Here is a 24,769-nt window from a genome sequence, read left to right on the forward strand (position 1 = left end):
TACAGGTTTTTATTTTCAGGAAATATTTAGTCAATCTTTGATTGCCTTTTCTGTGGACAAAACAGACATTTAAAAGCAACCTATTTCTCCTAAAATGTCAACCAGACGTGCACTTGAACACAATGTAGTGGGAAGGTCAAAAGTGGAAACTGAAAATTCCCATAGCACGTGAACGCAGCATTAAGCTCACTGTTGTGATGCTTCCTAATAGATTTGCTCCTTATCTTCTCTTTTGAGCTTTTCTTACTCCTGTAAATTTGTATTATAATTGCTAATTGTTGTAAATTTGTATTGTAGTCTTGTTAGCTCTATGAATCACCTCGCATGCTGTTAATGACAATGTATAAAGAAAAGACTGATTGATTGGTTGCTTAATTACATGGCATATCATGTGTGACCTGAGTTTCTGTGTTCTGTTCATTTTTTTCTTCTTTCGGCTGCTCTCATTAGGGGTCATCACAGCGGATAATCTTTTTCCATATCTTCCTGTCCTCTACATCTTGCTCTGTCACACCCACCACCTGCATGTCCTGTCTCACCACATCCATAAACCTCCTCTTAGGCCTTCCTTTTTCTTCTAGCCTGGCAGGTCAATCCTCAGCATCTTCCTCCCAATACACCCAGCATCTCTCCTCTGCACACGTCCAAAACAAGGCAATCTCGCCTCTCTGCCACCTCTAGCTTTGTCTCCTGTCTTTTTCCTGCTATCGTCTCCAACCCATATAACATAGCTGGTGTCACTACCATCTAATAGACCTTCCCTTTCACTCTTACTGGTGCCCGTCTGTCACAAATCATTCCTGACACCCTTCTCCACCCACTCCACTCTGATTGCACTCTCTTCTTTACCTCTCTTCCGTATTCCCCATTATTCTGTACTGTTGATACCAAGTATGTAAATTCATCCACCTTCACTAACTATTCTCACTGCATCCTCACCATTCCTCTGACCTTCCTCTTATTCACATATTTGTATTCTTCTTTTGTCCTACTGACCATTCATTCCTCTCCTCTCTAGAGCATATCTCCACCTCTCCAGGGTCTCATCAACTTGCTCCTTACTCTCATTACAGATCACAATGTCATTTGCAAACATCATAGTCCACGGGGACTCCTGTCTAATCTCCTCTGTCTACCTGTCATTCACCACTGTAAATATGAAAGGGCTCAAAGCCAATCCCTGATGTAATTCCATGTCAACCTTAAATGTATCTGTCACTACTACCGTAGACCACACCACTGTTTCACTTCCCTCGTATATGTCCTGTACCACTCTTACATACTTCTCTACTACTCCCAACTTCATACAATACAACACCTCCTTTCTAGGCACCCTGTCATATGCTTTCTCTATGTCCACAAAGTCACAATGCAACTCCTTTTTGGCCTTCTCTATACTTCTCCATCAATACCCTCAGTCGCATCTGTAGTGCTCTTTCCCAACATGAAACCATACTGCTGTTCACTAACCATCACCTCCATTCTTAACCCAGCTTCCTCTACTCTTTCCCGCAGCTGCATGCTGTGGCTGATCAATTTTATCCCTCTGTAGTTACTACAGCTCTGCACATCACCCTTATTCTTAAAAATCAGTACCAGTACAATTCTCCTCCACTCCTTAGGCATCATTTCACTTTCCAAGATTGCATTAAACAATTTGGTTAAAACTCCACTGCCATCTCCCCCGAACACCTCCATTCTTCTCCAGGTATGTCATCTGGATCAACAGCCTTCCCAGTCTACATCCTCTTTATAGATAATAATAATTCATTACATTTATATAGCACTTTTCTCAGTACTCAAAGCGCTATCCACACAGGGAGGATCCAGGAAGCGAACCCACAATCTTCCAAATTTTCCTTACTGCAAAGCAGCAGCACTACCACTGTGCCACCTGTGAGGATATGTCCTTACTTCCTTCTTGCACTACCTGAATCACTACCTCCACATTATCCAACCTTCTCTCTCTCTCATTCTCTTCATTCATCAACATCTCAAAGTACTATATTTGCTCAACACACTCTGTATGTTTCCATCATTATCCTTTATCACCCTAAAATGCTACTCATCTTTCCCAGTTTGTCCCTCTGTCTATCCAATCAGTGTGGGCCCTTTTCTCCCACCTTAGTGTCCAACCTGTCATGCAAGTAATCATACTTCTTATCTTTAGCCTTAGCCACCTCTCTCTTCACCTTATGCCTCATCTCCTTGCACTCCCGTCTACTTTCTTCATCTCTCTGACTATCCCACTTCCTCTTCGCCAACCTCTTCCTCTGTATACTCATTTGTACTTATCCATTCCACCACCAGGTTTCTTTGTCCTCCATCCACTGTCCAGATGTCACACCAAGCACCCTTCTAGCTAGCTCCCTTATCACTTCTGCTGTAGTTGCCCAGCTATCTGGTAACTCATCACTGCCACCTAATGCCTGTCTCATCTCCTCCCTGAAATCACCTGACAGTCTTCCTTTTTCAACTTCCAACTTTTGATCCTTGGCTCTGCCCCCATTCTCATCTTCTTACTCTCCAACATCATCCTACAGACCACCATGCTATGCTGCCTAATGTCACTTTCCCCTGCCACCACTCTGCAGTCTCCAGTCTCCTTCAGACTGACCCACCTGTATTGGATATACCTGTGTGCATCTTCCTCCACTCTTGTACATCACCCTGTGTAGGAGGACCTTCATCTTAAAATATATATTCACCAGAGCCATGTCAATTCTTTATACAAAATTCACTACCATCTGACCTTCTTCAATCCTCTCCTTGACACCTACCCATAACCTCCTCATCCCCTCTATTCCCTTCACTAACATGTCCATTGAAATCTACTCCAAACACCACACTCTGTCCCTTGGGTACATTGTCCATCACTTCATCCAACTCACTCCAGAAATCTTGTTTCTCATCCATTGCACACTAATTTACACTAATAACATTCATCCTCACATCTTCAATTTCCAGTTTCATAATCAAAACTCTGTCCAAATTCTTTTTACCTCCAAACCACTCTTGACATACTGTTCCTTCAGGATAACCCCTACTCCATTTCTCCTTCCATCCACACCATGTAAGAGCAATTTGAACCTGCCTCCAATACACCTGATCTTATTCCCCTTCCATTTAGTCTCTTGCATGCACAATATATCAACCCTCTTTCTCTCCATCATATCAGCTAACTCTCTCCATTTACCAGTCATACTACCAACATTCAAAGTTTCTACCCTCACTTCCACTCTCCTAACCTTCCTCCTTTCTTCCTACCTCCGGACACGCCTTCCCCCCTTCTTCTTCTCCTTCAGCCAACAGTAGCCCAATTTCCCCCAGCACCCTGTTGGATAAAATTATTGGTGGCAACTGTTGTTAACCCAGAACTAGAGTGATCCAGTATAAAAGTCTGTATTGTTGTCTGCATAGTGATCTGACAAAATTTTACAACAAATACCCTTCCTGACATAACCCTCCCCATTTATCCAGGCTTGGGACCTGCATGAAGACAAACACTATTTGTGCATCCCGCATGGCTGGGTTCAGTTAATGAACCTGTAATATTTTACAATAAAGTTTTATAACCTCTAATATGAAAAATGTTCTACTTTGTCTCAGCTTCTAAACTTAGGACAATCTCTAACACTCTTTTACATCTAACTCAAGATTTCCATCACTGTCTTGGATGAGAATGACAACAGTCCTGAATATGACATCACTTCTGATTCTTCAGTCGATGTTCGGGAAGATGTACCCATTGGAAGGCGTGTAGCTGTGGTCCTGGCCCGCGACAAGGATATTGGGAGAAATGCCTTGGTAAGACACATCTTTGCATCAGAATTCACCCAAACACTTCTAATGCTGATGTGCCCTTTTCTTTGTTGACAATTCATTCATTGTACCTTAATTATCAAACTAGAAAAAAGAAACTTGGAGAAAAAAATTCACAAAAATGTATTTAATTTTAAAAGAAAGCAAAAGACCCCAAGTTCAGGTTCTTTCTGACTTCAGACACTACATTTTTTAGCAGAACTTTTTTCTGATGAACAATCAGTGAATCTCAGTTGTTATTAAATATTTAAAGTATAGTATTTGAAAACATGCTGAGGATCAATAGTAATAAGAGTTTTCTCTTGAAGACAGCAAGTAATGTTAAACATAATCAATACTGCTTGCATTTTTATTTCATAAATTATAAGCTAAGAAGTTTCACTTGTCTCCTGCAACCAGTAAGTAAAATAGGAAATTAATTAATAAAGACTTGTTCAAATAAACAAACATTTGCAGTTTATATGTGGCAGTGTATACACCTTTTAGAGCAGTATTAAAGCAAATTGAAGATTAAATGGTAAATGCGTAATTTAACGAAAGCTTGGATAGAATGGTTGCTTTACTGGGTTGCAACCCTGAAGGTTTCCCAGGGACAAAGTTCATCACAGTCATTTCTCAAGAGGAAGGACATCATTTTTCATAGTGAGAATATAATATGTCAACAGATTACATTCAGTACTTATTTCTCAGCAAAGTGATGCACAGAGGCAGAGCAGCACAACAACCAGTGAGTCAGATAGCATTAAAACCTCAGGGTTGATATTTATGAATTCATGGAAAAATCTAAATATATCAGTGTGATCTGTAGTTGTCAAAGGTAATAAAATATTTGATGTCTTCAGTTGCAAAACATACATTAAAGAGAAATTAAGAGGCACTACCAGATGATCTGATTTTCTTCCTGTTGTTGTTCAGGTTAATTTCAGTCTGGTGGCTGGAAATGTTCAAGAAGCATTTGCGATTCGCACCACAAATAACACCTATGGGGAAGTATTTGTTGTCAAGACACTGGACAGAGAGACTATTGATCGTTATCTAATGACAGTAAGTATGTTTTAATACATTCTCAGAACATAATAAACAGGCAAGAAAAAATATTAACAATTTAATTCCATGTCATCTAAGCTAATGTTTCAGTAAAACACTGTCCACAGCCCCTTAATGTGCCTGGGGCCCATCAAATTAGTCAACAGCTGTGTCTGGCACAGTGATTAGCTCCAGAGTCCTGGGCACTACAGTATGTGTGGAGATCTTACACATTCTACTCAAGGTCACATGGGGTTTTCCTGGATGTTCATGTTTCCATCCACATTCAAATCATGTGCAGTGTTAGGCTGACTGGTAATTTGTAGATGGCCCAGTATGTGCGATCATGTGCTATGTCCCGCGATGGACTGGTGTCCTGTCTTGGTTTGACACCTGCCTTGTGCTCCTGGGATAGACTTTAATTTAAAAAAATGTACAGTTGATAAACAACTGTCTCATAGTTTTGAACTAAGTTAATCATCTTTGGGTACTTTTAATTAAAATTAATAAAAGCTGAAATGGTCTTGCAGTGTGTCCTGCTTGGTGCCCAGTGCTGCTACAATAGGCTGCAGTCCCCAAAAGTCTTAAACTGGGTTAAGCAGATTTGCTGCAAATTAATAAATACTTTTACTGTAATGACTGATTCCCTTGTTAAATAAGGATGTTTTAATTTTTAAGTCATTTTCCTGGTAGCTGAAACTTTGACAGTGAGGCACACTGGGAAAATTTCTATCATCCTTTTTTGTTTTTCTCTCTAATGTTTATGGGATTTCAATTTAATTTAATAAAATGGTGGATAGATAGATAGATAGATAGATAGATAGATAGATAGATAGATAGATAGATAGATAGATAGATAGATAGATAGCATTTCTTGTCCCACTTCTGCTGACCGACCCGTTCTTAAATAGTTATTCTTTTACTGTTCAGCGCTGTAGATGCTATGACAGGGGAGAGAGTTAGCAGATATAATGGAGAGAAGGAAGGTGATATACTGTGCGTGCAAGAAACTAAATAGAGGGGAGTAAGGCCAGGTGGATCGGAGGTGGATTCAAATTGTTCTATCAAGGTGTGGATGGGAGGAGAAATGGAGTAGGGGTTATTCTGAAGGAACAGTATGTCAAGAGTGTTCTTGAGGTGAAAAGAGTGTCAGGCAAAGTAATGTTTATGAAGCTGGAAATTGGAGGTGTGATGATGACTGTTGTTAGTGCATATGCACCGCAAGTTGGGTGTGAAATGGGTGAGAAGAAGATTTTTGGAGTGAGGAAGAAGATTTTTGGAGTGAGTTGGATGAAGTGACAAACAGTGTACCCAAGAGACAGAAAGTGGTGATTGGAGTAGATTTCAATGGACATGTTGGTGATGTTGGGATCAACAGTACAGAGTAATGGGGATTGTGGAAGAGAGGTGATAAAGTGAGTGCAGGCAGGGTGGAATGGGTGGAGAAGAGTGTCAGGAGTAATTTGTGACAGACAGGTATCTGCAAGAGTGAAAGGCAAGGTCTACAGGACGATAGTGAGACCAGCTATGTTATATGGGTTGGAGATGGTGGCATTGACCAGAAAGCAGGAGACAGAGCTGGAGGTGGCAGAGTTGCTAAGATTTTCATTGGGCGTGACGAGGATGAACAGGATTAGAAATGAATACATTAGAGGGTCAGCTCAAGTTGGATGGTTGGGAGACAGAGTCAGAGAGGCGAGATTGCATTGGTTTGGACATGTGCAGAGGGAAGTTGCTGGGTATATTGGGAGAAGGATGCTAAGGATAGAGCTGCCAGGGAAGAGGAAAAGAGGAAGGCCTAAGCAAAGGTTTATGGATGAGGTGAGAGAGGACATGCAGGTGATGGGTGTAACAGAACAAGATGCAGAAGACAGAAAGATATGAAAGAAGATAATCCACTGTGGCGACCCCTAACGGGAGCAGACGAAAGAAGAAGAAGATGCTTTCTGTCTTCATCGGCAAGTAAAGAAAACAGCTCGATAAGCACTTAAGTTTGAGTACATTTACATAATGTATATGTTTTGTTCTTAGGTCCGAGCCTCAGACAATGGTTTTCCTCAGCGTAGGACTGACCAGAGTTTGACTATTAATGTTCTAGATGTGAATGACAACCCTCCAGTCATCCAGAATCCAAGAGGTTACAACATCAGCATTAATGAGGTTTGTTCTTTTAACAACTTGTCTATTTCTCAGCAGAGAACTGTTTGCTGTATGCTAGAGTAAAAACTCTGTATTCTCCACTGTGAAAGGAATCAGATTCCATAAGACAAGAAAAATGAGAAAATCACTTTGACACCATTGTATATACTACATTCATGGTGAGCTCTTTACCAAGCATCTAACAAGACCTCAATATAAACAGAGAGCACTTTGGTGTAGTAATAAGCATTGTGTTTTCACACTGATGGGTTCAAGTCCTGGACTGGTCTGGTCTACATCTGGGTGAAGTTTCCATATTTTTCCTATGTCCATATGTTTTTTTTTTCTCTGGGTAACCCTTTTTTTCTCCCATGACATCAAAGTCTTGTATGTTTGGATTAATGGTAACTCTACAGTGACCTTTAATGGACTGTTGCCTCATCGAGCATTGGTTCACATCAACCAAGAATTACTATAAGCATCTTCAGGAAATAGATGAATGGACAGCAGAGCTTATTTGATTTTTATAAGCATACACTCAGACAGTACAGTCAAGTCAGTCCTGATAACCAAGAAACAGACTTGCTGGAACAAACTGTTATGTTGTCTTCCCTACCCATGAGTAATGACTTAAATTAAAAACAAAGGATACCTACCGAGCAAATAGCAATGCGAATGATACTGCTGTGACCAACAAGAAAAACAATATAAAATATAGAAAAAGTTTCAAGCACAGTGGGAAAAAGCAATAAGTAGTAATCATATCTGTCATGTGCTGGCTAATTGGCTAATGTCTTACTCAAGTAATAGGGAAGTGCAGTACAAGGAAAATTGTCTTTCATAAATGATATAGTACAGTAAAATTATCCATTTGTCTTCTAACTCACTTATTCAGTTCAAGGTTTATGTAGCCAGAGGCAAATTCAACAGTACTGGGTAAAAACCAGGAGTTGACCTTGTATGGGGTTCACTCACACACAAAGACAATTTTGTATTGCCATTGGCATAAAGGAGAACCAATTGCATTTCCTGTCCCACTTCTGCTGATTGATTCATTGGCTGAAAGTCCTCAGTGATAGTGTGTCACAGAGAGGATGTGCAGCATTTTTCATAATGGCACTCACTTTTGTCTTAATTCTCTCCATTGGTATTTCCACCAGTAAGTCCAGAGTGCATCCTGTAAGTGATCCTGCCTTTTTAATCAGTTTGTGGAATTTGTGGTCCTCTCTTGAAGTGATGTTGCCAGCCCAGCACGTCACAGTGTAGAAAATTGCCCTGGCCATCACAGAGTTATAGAACATGTGAAGGATGTCACTACCCATATTGAAGGAGCAAAGTCTCCTAAGAAAAAAGATTTGGACCGACCCGTTCTTAAATAGTTTCAGCCCTGTAGATGCTTTCCATCTTCATCGGCAAATAAAGAAAACAGCAGTTTCATTGACTTGATGCTACACACTGATTAAAAAGTGTTCCTTTCATTTTTTTGAGCAATATATATATAAAATGGTAAGGGTTGGGTCTGTCTGTCTCACAATTACTTGCAAACCACTGAGGCTTGAATCTTGATCTTGGTCTTAATCAAAGGTTTATGACGTGATATTCTTGATGAAGCAGAAAATTTATAGCAGCCAGCTGTGCAAAGTTATAGGGATCTGCGTCTTTCTTATGGCACACTGGTCAACAGGGTGACGTGGAAGAACAGAAAAGAACAGTGGCAACATCTGCTGTGTGCAATGTGCATTGCTGAGGCTGTCCGCAAAAAAAATTAGAACAGAAGTGCCATCTGCTGAGAGTCCATTAAGGGATATAGAATGCACATGTGACAAAGACACACAAATGCCTGCTCAAACTGACTTCATGGCTGTGATCACAAAATATAGTGCTACACACTGTGAATGTGTGAAAAAAGAACTCCAGCAGTGACATTTTCTGAGCATAAAGCTAAATATATGTGGCACTTGAGTGACAAAGAATGATGAGAAGTAGGCCTGAATACAGAGCCATTGTACAGCTGGCTCATACTATGGCTCATTGACACATACTTCATACTACAGAATGCAAGAACAACAGAGAAATGTATGCTGAGAAATGAGGAAACTATCAAATACTCACAACTTCTGGCCATATCCTTACATCAGTGTTTGGTTGAGGAGCACTATTTTCGAAAGTTACACCAGCAATGTGCTCACAGTGGGGTGGTATTTTTTCACATTAAGAATAAATCAATGTGTGGCCAAAATGGAAATGTTCAGCTTTCTCTATATGAATGACCTTTTTTTGGAGGACTAGAGGTCCACATGCTGCCTAGTATAATAATAAGCTTGAAAGAGTTAAATATAAAATAATTCTGTGAGATGACATATTGTGAAACAACTCCCTGGAAAACTTTGGAAGAGATCCTAGATTCTTCTTGCATAATAAATTCTTGTAATGCTTTTGTCAGCGGAGGCAGCATGGTGGCGTGCTCAGTTATGGCAGTAATAATATTTCAAGGTAAGTTTGTTATACTCACTAATTTTGTGTATTCATTAGAATGTGCAAGTAGGAGTTTCACTGTACCCTGTGCTCGTGATAGTAGTGACCCTATAAACTATAGGCATTATGGTGGTTAGCACTGCTGCCTCATGGATCCATTGCCCTGGGAGTAAATATCTGTGTGTGGCATTTGCGTATTCTCTGCATTTCTGCATAGGATTTTCCTTCTGGTACTCTAGTTTTCTTCTCACATTTCTAAAACATTAGATTAATAAAATCTCTAAAATAGCACCATGTGAGTGAGTGGGCCTTGTGGCGCACTGTTAACTCCATCCAGGGTTGGTTCTTAGCTTACAATGACTGGGGGCAGAAAAACCTTTGGACTTTTTGCCTGGGTGTGCTTCTTAAAGCCACGCTGCTTCTGTTTAGATCAGTCAGTCTCCCTAAATACATTACTATACAAATAAAGGAACATATACACCCACTGGCCACTTTATCAGGTACACCTAGCTGGTACCAGGTTGGACCCCCTTTTGCCTTCAGAACTGCCATGATTCTTCATGGCATAAATTCAATAAAGTGCTGGAAACATTCCTCATGAATTTTGCTCCAAATTGACATGACAGCATTAAGCACTTGCTGCAGATTTGTCGGCGGCACATCCATGATGTGAATCTCATGTTCCACCACATCCCAAAGGTCCTCAATTGGATTGAGATTTGGTGACTGTGGAGGCCGTTTGAGTTCAGTGAACTCATTGTCATGTTCGAGACACCAGTCTGAGATGATTTGAGCTTTGAGATATAATGCGTTATCCTGCTGGAAGTAGCCATCAGTTGAAGGGTAAACTGCTGTCATAAAGGGTTGGAAATGGTCAGAAACCATGCTCAGGTAGGCTATGGCATTTAAATGATGCTCATATGGTACTAAGGGGCCAAGAGTGTGCTAAGAAAATACCTCCCACAACATTACACCACTATCAGCAGTTTGAACAGTTGATACAAGACAAAAAGAATCCATGCTTTCATGTTGTTGACACTAAATTCTGAACCTACCACCTGAATGTCACAACACAAATTGAGACTCATCAGACCAGGAAACATTTTTCCAATCTTCTATTGTGCAATTCTGGTGAGTTTGTGCAAATTGTAGGCTCAATTGCCTGTTCTTAGCTGACAGTGTGGCACCTGATTTGGTCTCCGGCTGCTGTAGCCCATCTGCTTCAAGGTTCAACATGTTGTGCATTCAGAGATGCTCTTTTGTATACCACAGTTGTAATAAGTGGTTATTTGAGTTACTGTTGCCTTTCTGTCAGCTCAAACCAGTCCGGCCATTCTCCTTTAACCTCTGACATCAACAAGGCATTTTTGCCCAGACAACTTGTCACTCACTAGATATTGTCCCTTTTTTGGACCATTCTCTGTAAACCCTAGAGATGGTTGTGCTTCTGAAATACTTAGACCAGCCTGTCTGGCACCAACAGCCATGCCACATTCAAAGTTACCTAAATCACCTTTCTTCCACATTCTGATGCTCAGTTTGAACTTCAGCAGATCGTCTTGACAATGTCCATATGCCTAAATGTATTGAATTCCTGCCATGTGATTGGCTAATTAGATTGAACAGGTATACCTAATAAAGTGGCCAGAGAGTGATGCCATTCATTTTTAGAGTGATGCATAAGTGAGCACTACCAGCTCACTGGAACATGAAATCCCAGCCTGCTCACTATTTGTGTGGAGTTTGTGTTTTGTCCCACTGTTCACATGCACTTTGGTTTCCTTTTAAATCCTAACATGGGGCTAATTGGAGACACTTTTTTGGCCTGGTTTCAGTTACTATGTCCAAGTTCGCCTAACCTTATGTTAGACTGTATAAGTAAACTTCATCCTTTGTGAATTTTTTTCTGATGTGTTGTTTTATTCACCAGAATGTGGGAGGTGGCACCGCTGTGCTGAGAGTTCAAGCCTCAGATCGAGACACAGGCTCCAACAGCATGTTGTCTTATTACATAACTCAAGGCAATGAAGACCTGACTTTTCGCATGGACCGTGTCACTGGGGAAATTGTAACGCGGCCTTCACCACCAGACCGTGAGAGGCAACAGTTCTACGAGCTAGCAGTGACGGTGGAAGATGATGGAACCCCACCACTATCGGTAAGCCCCAACCCAAAAATTTGTCTTTTACTGTTAAAGATCGGCTTTGTTTCATTGATGTGATTTTTAAAGGATATAGTGCACCTTATTTGCTTGTGCCCAAATTTCCCTTGCACACCTGGTCTGTGTACTTCTGGGTTTCCTAAGTTTGTCTTGTTGGCAATCACCCTGTCAGGGTCTGTTTCTCTGCTAGTTGACTAGCCCGCCTGACAAAAAAGTTTTTTTTTTGTTTTGGAAAGTTCAAGTGCTGAATGCAGGGAAGGAGTGCTGTTAGCAAGAGGAAGGTATACTGTAGATGTCGAGTCTCCAAAAGGGCAAACAGCTGTATGTAAGTTCCAGAAGAAGATATTATTTATTTATATATAGTAACTGCTAAGTGGCACTTGACAAACCCATAGGCAAGACACCAGCAGTTGGACTGAAACCAGCTATGCTAGTTGTGTTGATGTACAGGGTTGGAAAGGAGTTTTGATCCTTTACTTAAAGTGTAGTATTTTTCCTTGTTGCTCTTATTTAGAGAAGTATCTTATTTACACTTCATTTTCCTTAGAAGTCCGGCCAGAGGCAGATTTAGGGGTGTGCGGGGCCTAGGGCTGACCAACCCCATGCGGGGCCGGTTACGTCAAACGCTGCTACTGGTATGTGTGGACTGTATAAACTTGCGCACGAATTTAATAATAATAATGTTAACATATACTGGAATTTCTCATTACACTATTCAGCTAAATTTTTTTATGATAACACGTGGACTTTATCAGAATACTAGTAGGACTACCCTGAGTTGCCTGGGAATCTATAACCAGTGAATTTCCCAAATGAAAGAAACAGAACATAGAAATAGAACAAACAGTTTTCTGATTGACATTTTATTGTAAGTTCCTCCACTCTGGATTCTGTCTGCTGTGGCATTTCAGACGCAATTGAAATAGACTTTCTTCTGGCATCTGAAGTGGACCTTCCAATTCTACGTCTTTTTTTCCGTGGCATGGGTATATTAGCAAAAAGCAGGACAATTATAATGTGTTACATGGTATTACATACGGAATGAGCACCATAGTGAGATGAATTTACCTTATTTACAATATGTCGGAAAGTGAACAAATAGAACCAGTCAGTCAGAAAGAGCAACACTGAAATCGTACTGTGAGTCGGAAAGCGAGCAAACAACACCACAAATACGGAAAGCCAGTGAAAGTGTAGCACTGAAACCATACTGGGAAAAATGGCGGGTAGGGGTGCTCTGTTTTTAAGGAGCGTCTGTGTTGAACCGTGCTGCTATCTAACGAACGTTGGCGATGGTAACTACAGAGAGAAGTGAGATACAACCGCTGCTGCGTGTGGGGAAAATGGTGGGGGAAGAATGCTGTCTTTTTAAGGCGAGACTCTGTTCAAACATGCTTCCATATAACGTTCGTTGGCAAATGAAATACAGCACTATCAGTACATGTGGGAGTGTGACCGGTGGAGACGTGGGTGTGTCAGCCAGTCACACGCACTGGGTCGTTCACGTTTTACATACATACGGCAGTTCCCCTTCACCCAATCAAAGAAGTCGGCCATCTCATACTTGGACACTTGTGCCATCTATTGGCAATTTAAAGAAACATAGGGACCAAACGTGCCGCTAGAAGGCGCCACTGTGAACGTCTGTTGCAACGTGCAGCCATCTTGTCGATGATAAATACGGGGACATGTGCCGAACGTTGTGTCGGTGAAAAAGTGCCCTGTGCTTCACCACAAACATTTTTCCCAACCAAACATACCCCATGACCTCCTCCTGATCACAAAGGAGCCCCATCCCCAGTTTGGTGGCAATCGGATGCCCGGTACAGATTTATTATTGCGGACAAACAAACATACATACATACACATACACTTACATACATCGACTCTGCTTTATATATTAGAATAACTGGAAAATTTAACTTGAGAAATACGCTCAAACAGGACACGCAGACCTCAAAAGTGGAGCCCCCCTTAGGTGCAGGGTCTAGGGTGGTCGCCTCACTTGCCACCCCCAAATGCTGCTCTTGAGTCCGGCAATGAGTTTCCTCTCTGTTTTGCCTTTCTCTGTTTTCAACCCCTTCAGTGGTATAATTGGAAGGAGTAATTCTTCTGGGGCCATCTTTACCTTCTTGGCCAGGGTTGAGCTCTCTGTTAACTTCTCAGAGGCATTCTTGGCCTCTGGTTTCTTTTTCAGAATTGAGACATACAGACTTGAAGAATCTAGAGCTTTTAATCCCCTCCTTAAGTGGTCTTGCTTTTTCTCCCACATGTGTTATATATTCTTTATTTGCTGTCACACATAATAAAATCACATTATCATCACCATATTCACACACATGCATTCTTCCACATGTACTACATACTGTAAGTACACCTACACACAAATAAACTGTTAGCTTTGCTCAAATACACATGTGCAATTAGCTTGAATATTTACGCCAAAAGCAAACCTCAACTTGAAAATATAAAAACTAATTTTAGTACACTGTAATAATTTGTTAATAAATGCGTGTTTTAAGAATATTTACTGCATATAACCCCCATAAATATCAAGCAGTTGGATTGTGCTAGCTTTCATTTGCTTTTTTATCAACTGGTTTTGAGTCCAAACTGCCAGCCTTTTCATTCATATTATTCTCATTTTGTTTATCTTAAAATAAATATGTTCATTTTCAGTTTAGAGCTCATTGGAATCAGATAAAACAAAACAGTAGCTAATGCTAAAATTGGAATCCACCCTAGATACGGAAGCCTAAAGCTGTAAAGTGGTGATGTTGCCCACCACATCTTTTTCAATACATTCCATAAGCACATATACCTTTTTATGTTGCATTGGCATTTTAACCAACAGTTAGTGATGAAATATTGTGATGTGAAGTCAGCAGGCTGCATGTGTGTAGGTTTGTATTTTGTACTTTCATAAAGTTATACTAATACTACATTTTTTTTTACTGAATTAAGGCTGCATTTCCAACTTTCTGACTTGCTCATTTACAATACTGTTTGGTTTAAGGAGATACATTTAGGCTACGTCAAAACTCATACAGAAACCAGAAGATGTGCCAGCTTTATTCCCTTGAGCCCAGAAATCTGCATTTTATGGGTCAGCAGTACTAATCCTTGTGTTTGAGTGCTGCCAGCCAATTAGAATATTTATTACACATATATAAACGAAAGACCTGTCATGTGTGGAGCAGTCCGCTCTGCTCATCCTCAACTACAGCCATTAGATGGTGCATGCATGCAAGCACTTTCACCTTTTTTCAGCACTTGCATGCACCTCACTTCTCACTACGAAAGAAATGTGTGCAGCAAACACAGCCGCGCAACAAGGTCTTTGTGCTAATGACACAGATGAAGAGACACAACGTCTAAATTAAGCAAAAGCCGCGGCTCAACAACGTGCAAGTGAAAAATCTCAGCAATGGAAGTTAAACCTTGAACTTATCACAAAAAATATTGTCTATCTGGTGGTATTTTCTCGAAACAAAGATTAATAGGACTCATTTGCCAGCGATACCGATTAGATACGGTATTGTCAGTGTCTTCTTATGAAAGCCAGTGTGGCAGCAAGCACTGGTGGGTCCACATCCTCTACAGTGGGTAATTCTTAGGAGTTAGCTGATGCCTTTCCAAGTTCACGAATATAGTAAAACTGCCAGCGAACCTTTGTGTTGCTTTTTTGTCTCGAAGACCACACACAACTAGTATATTTTATTCTTTCATAAGTAAGAGCTGGTGTTCCCAGACTGGCAGCCAAGCAGAAGCCTAGATCATAAATGCTGTGATGCACCCCATTCATTTAGTCTCACAACCTACTGCAGGATTGGAGAGAGATGGAGCTTTTAGTGAACACAAGTAAAGAAGCAGCGCCAGTCCATTCCAGGACATGCTCAAACAATCACACTTATTCACACTTACCTGTTCAGTTTGGAATGGCCATTTAACAGAACCTGCACTTGTTTGGAATGTGGGTGGAAACTGCAGAAGAAACATGATGATATGCAGACATTATCAGGGCATGATTTGAGCCCAGGACCCCTGAGCTGTTAGGCAGTAACACGTAGCGCTGAACCAGCATGGCACATCCCACCTTTCAAATTACTCTTCATTTAACTGCATTGTGTGCATAAAAGCTTCACTCAAGGAATTGAAATGAGACAATAAAAGCATTACAAATTATATTGTCCAGAACAAATCTACTTTGTTTTTTTAATTATGGCACATAAATTTCATTTCATGTTTTATTTCCCTTGTGAAAGCAGTAGAATACAATTGTTATTTGCATTTGTACCTTCAGTACCGATAAAAATATAAATGACATTTTAAAAGATAGATGGGCATAAGAGATAGAGACTGCAACTACACAGTGCACTGACTGAGTAGAGTAAAGCAGCACAAGCATACAGTAAGTAAAAATGTGCAATATCTCCTGCCATAAGTATGTTCATTTCTACCAGTGCCACATACATTCAGTGATATTGAGGCTATGTCAGAATTTTCAGAGAAGAGCTCTGCATCAGGTGAAATCACTGCTGGAAAAGGAATAGGCTTTGAGTTTTGTATTGAGAAGGAGATTGCAGATGGTCTGGCTTCCCAGCTAACATGAGTGGTGGTACTCTTTCTGAACAGGAAGCCGGTAAAAGTGATGGGCATTGGAGGGCTACTTGCCTAAGCAATATCTTTTCCAAGTAAATCTTCTGGCAACATACATCCAGAATCAGCACTGCCTAGTATCCCAGAAGGCTGCATGGAGGTTTTATTTAGAACAGGACAAACAAACTGTAATTGCCTTTACTACGCTATTGGCACATAGACTTATCTTGCTCAGCTGGAAGAATCCTAACTCTCCCATTTTAAGTCAGTGGGTAACTGATGTTATATACTATTTGAAATGGAAAAAAAGTCTCCCTTAGAGGATCTGTGCAGACATTTTTCAAAACCTGGCAGGATCTAATCAATAAAATTTTAGAATAAGCTTTTAAAGCATTGTGGAAGTAGATTCTCTACCTATTCTTTATTTTTCTTCTTCATTCATCTATATTCACTTATTAATTTATCTATTTACTTATTTTTACTAGGTTTGAGTTTTATTCTGCTGCCCATGCTCTCTTTCTCAGGGGTGAGGGTTGATTTGGTTTCAATTCTATTTTTGTAAAATTGATCTATTTGTATGGAATGTTGTGTGATTTCAATAAAATCAATAAAATTTAAAAACAAAGAGAACAGGCTACCCTGTTGAGGACCTTTATGGCCTCTGGAGGGAGCTGTTGCCCTCATCTGTCTGACCCAGATGTGCTTCTGGAGTATGATTCTGGCATTCCAGAAGTTCCCCCTGGTCCAGCTTTAAAAGAAGCCTTTTCTCCTCAGTCTGGTGACCTTGGAGTTAAGAGTGTAGAAAGGACAAGAGCTTACCTGAGGTATGGGAGCAGAATGAATGGGGTCTTTTTTGATTGCCTTTTCTTTTCGACAATTAAAGACATAGAAGGCTGATATTTTTGTTTTTACCCATGCCTTGGTCTCATCAGTTGTCTGTAGTGAAAGATGCCCAAAGCTCTAGTACCATTACAGTATCTGCATCCAGAATGGGAAGATTAAATAGGACACTGCAGGTGTTAAAGTCAGCACGTGCTTAGATGGTTCAATGATCTTTTAATTGCAACCAAGAGTCCCAAGTTCTCAAGGTCCTGTCAAAGTGATTCTAACCATGTCCTCAAACTGGAAGTTGTATTCATGGCCAAACATTCACAAGGTAATACTTCTTAGGTGAAACTGGATACCCCATAGGAAACAATCAGTTGTATTGGTATTCAGGTAAAGTATGCTTACAAGTATCCAATCATCAGCATCATGGGTACAGACAGTTTATTAAAAGGCTTTAGCACAGTGCTGTGAAGGCTAGCTATTATTAGCAGATACTTTAAAAGTCGGTGCCATGCAGACAAATCAAGTCTTCAAGGGAAACAAGTGAATGTTGAAGAAACAACATGCAAGGAACTTTCATGAAATCACTTACAAGTCCAACGTCAAACAAATGCATGCAGTAAGTGATTTATGAACATACCTGGAAAGTATACATTTTGAGAAGAATGTCATACTTAAGGGGGAATCAAAAGTAGAAGTAAGGTCAAGAAAAATAAGCAGCAGCTTTCAGTTCACAACAGCATAATTTAGTGTACACAATGAGAAAAAAATGTGTACTCTACTGCTTATGATGGACTCACACACATAGGAACAGTATACACTTAGCTTTGGTATGTCCTCTGGGGTGTTTGCTGCTTGTAAAAGTTTGTGCTCTCCTTTTGTCAATAGTGCACTGCTTAAAACGTCAAAAAGAGTTGGTTGGCAGGAAACAGTATGTTTGAGGTTTATTATATAATAACAATAATAATAATAATAATTGGTGGAAATCTTTATCCAAGCTGTCTTACAAAGTCATCATGCATACGTGCATAATTGAAAAGTACAAAGTTTAAAAGTGATTTATGACAATATAACTATATATAATAGTTTGCTTGTAACATTATTTTTTTCTTTCAGATTTTTATCACATATGTGCTGAAAATTGCAAGAAGTTTTGGTCTAGCTATATTAATAAAGCTAGTTAGTAATGGGAAATGAATTTACACTCTTCTTTGTTATAGTTAAATGTGTAAGCACCATTTTATCACACTGCTGTAACAGTCTGACATCCAGATCAGCCTAAAACAGTTTGCACTAATTAAACCCCTCCTAATTAAGCTATTTCATTAAGGTTTAATTAGCCTAATTACTTATTTAATTTTAATTTAGAGCAGCAAAACACCTGAATTTAAAATACTTTATTTAATAAATGAATACAAATGAGAAGGATAGACAAAATGGTCGAAAGACAAAATTAAGTTACAAAGCTATTATAACTTAATTATCAATTAAAAGAAAAGAACATATGACCTAAGAAAACACCACCAAAAGTTACCAACAATAGTGGGCAAAAGAGAGTGGTATGGAGACAAAGTGATTAGCACTGCTGTCTCACAGATCCAATGTATTGGATTCAAATCTCCCACCTAGACCTTGTCCTTGTGGGAGTTTACATGTTCTCCGTGTTTCCGCCTAGGTCTTCTTCTCACATCCCTAAACACGTGTGTGTTTGATAGGTTAAGAGGAAATTCCAAATTGGCCTTGTAATAATGACCATGTACATGAGTGATCCCTGCAAGGTATTGGCCACCTGTCCAGTGGGGCCATCTTTAACGCATTGGCAGGCTGGGCAGTTGCCCGGAGACCCCATAAGCATAGAGGCCCCATGCTAATCTATGTATGTTGTGACTTGCTGAGTGGTTGTGTAGGTAGGGACTCCAGTACACTGCTTTGCCCGGGAGGCTATCATGCTGTTAAGATTGTCCTGCTGTCCAGGATATGCTTCAGCTCCTTGAATCAGATTAAGTAGACTTAAGAATGTTATAGTAGGAAGATTAAAGGAGAATGGAAAAGTAAGTTAGACATGAAACATTCAATAACAGTGGTTTTTAAATTCAGTCCTGGATCTCCATTATGGTGGTTTTTATCCCAGCTATCTTTTTCTTTTAATTGGACCCTTACTTTAATTAGACAATTTTCCTCCCACTTTCTGAAGTTTGGTGAAAATCCAGGAAATTGCTAACTTTTTATTGGTATGTAATAAGTACTTATGGAAGTTATGTGGATAGTTCAGCGTTTATGTTTTTAATCTGCTTTTTAAAATATTAATTGTCATCATCCTGATATTCATTCTGCTTTTCTCGGTATACTAGTTATTTAGGATGTTAGTTATTGATGAGCACAATATTGGATATGACACTGAAGAAGCTGCAAACTCTCAATAGCTAGCATCAGTTGCCTTGGTGTCTATGTCATTAACTGTCATTATTAGGATACTAATTAAGAGGGAAAGGTCTACTTAAAAAAGATGACTTATTAGGAAAATGACAGAAGAGACTTGAGCATTTAAAGTCAAGGCCAACATACAAATATTTCTTCCTTTTTTATTTTTTTCTTCATTAATTTTTACTTATAGAAAATAACATTGCATACAATGAGGTCGAATTTATAACCTATGACTTCATAGTCAAACTAGGAAAAAAAGCAGAAACAGACAAAAATAAGACAAAACCTAATAAAATAGAATTTAACCCCCCAACCCAAAAAGAGCAGCTAACTAAACAGGGAGACTGAGATACAACCACTCAATGATTATGAAAATGGCTGGAATAAAACCTTGTAGCCACAGTGGAGGCCCCAGGACTGAGAACCGCTATTCTAGGACACACTAGAATAGAAGGAAATACTAACCTGGATATTTAGTGTAAGGCATCTTAACAAAGTAAGGCAGAATAATTAATTAAATCCAGTGTCACTTTAAAATTCTGGTGATGCCACATGGACCTGGGAGAGAGATTGAGACACTGTATATCATGGGAAGAAGTGCAAAGGGTGAGTGAGTGAGTGAGTGAGTGAGTGAAAGAGAGAGAAAGAGAGATCCAAGCACTTAAAGAGCAGAACTTACAGGACCCACTCTTCTGCTTAAATCTATTGACTAGAGTACATGGCTGCCAATGATTTCAAGAAAGATCCTGACTTTCATCATCTCATGGAGTTGGGGAAAGTGAATGCAGATGCTGTTGCCTTGGACCATAAGTGTGCAGTGTGAGGTGGAGCTGGTAGCATAAATGTTCAGGCAGACCCACATGGAAGGACTTATGCAAGACCTAAACAGCAGCAACAGCAATGGAGAGCAGATGAGAAAGAATCCGAGGGTACGAGGAAGAGAATGTTTTATTAGATTGACAGCCTGTTGATATAGTAACATTTTCAAATTCTTCAGTTGTTTATCAGGACACTTAGCCTTAAATCGTGACTGTCCTTGTCATTGTGATGTCTGGTCACCCTAGTAAATTATACTGATGGTGAAATAGTGAATCGTGGGAATCTGCAAATTAATGGTGCTGCGAATTTGATTTAGTTCAGGGGTGTCAAACTGAAGGTCTACAGGCTAAATCTGAATTATTCAAAACATTTTACCTACAGCCTGAGATAACCATTAGTTTTCTGAAAAAATGCATTTAGTATGTGTTTCATATATAGATTCTATTGGTCATTGACATTTACATTCTGCATTCAAATGCCTCTTTAGTCGTCATCACATTTAAGCACAACACAGTGCACTGTAGTCACCAACCGGTAATTAGAATGAAACAGGTTGGTCATAATGATGCAAAAAGGCAAAGTAAAAAAGTAGGGGAATAGCTAATTTGCCATAAAAAAAAAAACTTTAGTGTTTTAACAAGATGCAAAGATGTGGCTGTCTCATGAAGAATGTGCTAGCTCAACTTCTCAAACACCACTGTATTCACTTTTTAAAGTTGCACAGGAGTCAGCGCTGGCTACGGGTCCTTCCTCTATTAACCTGAGTGCTCGTCCTTCATAATTCTTTTGTCTTTTCCTTTACGTGATTATTATATGTGAATAGATGATGCCTTTGCATTTCCACTCATGTTAAATGTGATCAGAATCTATTTCTGACCAACTCCAAATGTGGTCTGTACACTGCATCACCAGCCCATTTGCATTTTTTCAAATGAGGCCAAGGCCATTGATCGTGATGGACAGAATAATACCAATGTAAATGGATGTACTTTGCTTTAGCAACAAATTCTTGCCTGTGTCCAGACTGCCACTCTCTCTCGCCTTTATGTGCTGACTAGGGAACCCTTTACAGAGTGTGTAATGTTCTAGGCATTACAGATGTTCTCTTTAGCCTTCTTTCTCTATTTTCTCCAGGTTTAAGTTTGTAGTTTTGTTTTTTTTACTACTGTGTTAATTTTACAAGCGTGTTCTTTATTTTCTCTTCATCCCTTATTTCATCATTTTCCTAGTGCAGATTTTGGATACATACAGTACATAACTTTTTCTTTCCATTCCTTCCTTTATTTTTTAAGCACATTGGACTAACATTAGCAGTGGTGTCTGGGTCGCTGCTGTGCCCCTTATAAATCCTCAAAATATAAGGATTCAAAATACTCCAATCTTTGTATTTCTTGAATTGCATATTTAATATATATATGAAATGAATGTATATTATACAAAACTAATTAAACATTATTATTTAATTTTTAAAGGTGGTATTCAGTTTCTAAAATGGAGTTACCATCAATTATTAACATATTATTATGTTATATTGTCATATTTATATATTATTTGCATTTACACGTTTTGTAAATAAAAGTTGCTAAAATGCTAAGTAAAATTATATTCTTATATTTTTTCCATAGGAAACTGCTAGTTTTCTTTGGCATCATTTATTCAATATTGGGGGGAGGGATGGGACAGGACAAGGGGACATTTGTAGCTTTGCCTAAAGCAGCTGAGGCTTGGGATCTACATTGGCAATCAGAAGGCTTCCAGTTTAAATCCCGTAAATGTCATGTTAACCTGCATCTAGCCCTGCAGGCAGGTCCTCCAACGTGCAGGGAAAACTCAGGGGTTAGTGGCAAGATTGGCACTCCAGCCACTGTAAAAAAAACTCACACTGTCACCCGTTGCATGGCTGTGTTGGGTCCCAGTTTGGGATCCTGAGGTGTTTTGTTGTGTGTTGGGTGCAGCAACACACTGTATCAGTGCATGCATCCAACCTAGGGCAACAAAACACTAGCAATGGCTCTGGAGCTGACAGCAAGTTTTTCACTCATTGCTGATTTTGGTTTCATAGCTACTTATATTAGAACTTTAGAACATTAAAACAATCTAGATGAGAACATGCCATTCGGCCCAACAAAGCTTGCCAGTCCTATCCACTTAATTCCTCCATAAAACCATCAAGTCTAGTTTTGAAAGTCCCTAAAGTCCTGCTGTCTACCACACTGCTTGGTAGTTTATTCCAAGTGTCTGTCGTTCTTTGTGTAAAGAAAAACTTCCTAATGTTTGTGCGAAATTTGGACTTAACAAGTTTCCAACTGTGTCCCTGTGTCCATGCTGAACTCATTTTAAAATAACAGTCTCGATCCACTGTACTAATTCAGTCATGTCTCTTTTTAATCTTCTTTTATTAAACTGAAAAGACTCAGCTCTTTTAATTTTTTCTCATAATGCATTCTATAGGGTGGTCCAGTTCTAATTATGCAATTTTCATTCCGCTATAACTTAAGTCTATTACTTAGGAAATCACCCAAAAAATCCCAGACCATTGAGAAGTGTGCGAACTGACGACATAAAGAATCGTCTTCGTGCCGAACTAGAATCGTCGTAAATCAAAGTCATCCAGACGATCTGGATCTGCATAATTAGATCTGGACCACCCTGTATGCAGCCCTGGAATCAGCCCAGTTGCTCTTCTCTGGACTGTTGTCTAGCACTGCTATGTCCTTTTCGTAGCCTGATATCTATCATAACCAGCTGCAATGTCTGAGAAAGAAAAGTTGATAATGAAAGAAGATGGTTTCAAGACAGACATTAGGCACAGTGTATACTTGTGATGAAGTATAGTCTGTGTGTCTTGTTTGTGAAAGTGAAATGTGGCAGGAGCTGCTTGTTGATATATTCCAGCCCTCATCGAGTGAATGAAGTGTTATTTTTCAACATTAATAAAATTGAGCTTGACACCTCTTGTCTAGTTTAAGGTTAATACCGAGTAGATGTTTATTTACTCTTGTGCATAATGTCACCTGGTAAATTATTCATAGCTAGATAACCTTTAGTTTTCCTTGTTTACATTTTATACTTTTATGGTTAGGAAAATCATTTAACTTACCTGTTATGGACTAAGATGCTGATACACTCATTCTCTTCTGCTTGCATTCAAGCCTCTGAGAAGACTTCATACTGTAAAGTAGAAACAACTTGCCAATGCAGTGGTTTACACCTGCGCCTTGCTGGATTTGACAATAGAGGATTGCCGTCACGCAATTGCTCAGTCAGCCAGCAACCGCAACTTCCTACCCGAGCACGCACACTGCAGGTGCTTAATTAACTTGCACTGGTGATCTGTTTGCTGTCAGCCACAGCTAGCGGAGGTGAAAAACAAAAAAATGTACAAAAATATGCAAGTTGCTGTAACCTCTATCAAAATAAATCGAAACAGCAAACTAATTGGTAGCTGAAGTTGCTCAGAATGTTTCTTCATTTAAAGTTTGTAAATTCAACAATGCTTTTCAATGGGAGACTTTAAAGTTTTACAGCTGTGTACAGTGCAGTCTGTTCAAGATATAACACCAACTTCTCGACAAATTTCCTTGAAGAATAAATGTCACAGTTTCAACAAAATTTGTCCAGGGGGCCAGGTAGTTTCATAAGGATTGAGAGACAAAGAGACTGGCAATCGCAATAGATGCTTAGCATATTACATGAGAACACACCTAAAGAGGCTATAAAACAGTCTCATGGGCTGGGTAGTATTCAAGTACAGGCATACATATGTGATTAGCAAACGCAACAACTGACTAAACTTAAACAAAATATCTGCCATAATAATGAGGAAAGGCATAAGTTTGATTGAACTGTGTCTTGAATGAAGAGTGAATGAGGAGAGTTCAAGTAGCAACAGAAATGAGTATCTGTCAAACATATGCTCATAATGAGACTCTAGTATAAGCATGACACTTACAGATGTCCTGCAACATACCAGTGTAAAACACTGTGATGTTGAGAAGCAGGCCTTCATCAGGTAGAGGGCACTCCTTTTGTGTTCATTTAAGACTGTTGTAACCCAAAGGGTAGATAACATATGTGAAGTCATCTTTGTGAAGTGAAAACTCTACCTGTTTGAATATAATTGTAATATCCTTATTCTTACTATGTTCTTGTGTTGAGCTTTTCATTTTATTCTCAACTTTAGAAAATGATCCTTATGTAACATTTCATTGTAAACATTCTGGAAATGTCAAGGACACAAAAATACACCAAAGGAAGGAGGAACTAGTTGCTGAGAAAGAGGAAGAGAGTTTCTGCAGAGCACACACAATTGTGTGAACAATAAGCAACAGCTCCAATCCCTCTTAGATTAAAATAGCACTGCCAACCTTAATTCAACACATCAGTCGTGCATGTTAGGGACATACTGTAGATAAAAACAAACACATGACAGCTCACATTTTCGAGGCACTGTGCACAAACCTTAGTATGTTATGT

At 39.5% G+C, this 24,769-nt stretch overlaps 1 protein-coding gene across 6 annotated transcripts in view; it reads left to right on the forward strand.

Annotated features, from left to right (window-relative positions):
* Positions 1–24,769, forward strand: part of cdh23 (cadherin-related 23) — a 1,363,918-nt gene that overhangs the window by 1,070,430 nt on the left and 268,719 nt on the right. For 5 of the 6 annotated variants that reach the window (XM_039768795.1, XM_039768746.1, XM_039768764.1 and 2 more), the window contains exons 33-36: positions 3,655–3,807; positions 4,738–4,866; positions 6,880–7,008; positions 11,393–11,620. In XM_039768795.1, coding sequence (XP_039624729.1) covers positions 3,655–3,807; positions 4,738–4,866; positions 6,880–7,008; positions 11,393–11,620 — 639 coding nt within the window. The remainder of the gene's footprint in view (positions 1–3,654; positions 3,808–4,737; positions 4,867–6,879; positions 7,009–11,392; positions 11,621–24,769) is intronic. The other variant, XM_039768754.1, reaches the window with a different exon arrangement.

The sequence above is a fragment of the Polypterus senegalus genome, chromosome 1 (assembly GCF_016835505.1).
Source record: "Polypterus senegalus isolate Bchr_013 chromosome 1, ASM1683550v1, whole genome shotgun sequence".
In the NCBI taxonomy this organism is placed as follows: Eukaryota; Metazoa; Chordata; class Cladistia; order Polypteriformes; family Polypteridae; genus Polypterus; species Polypterus senegalus.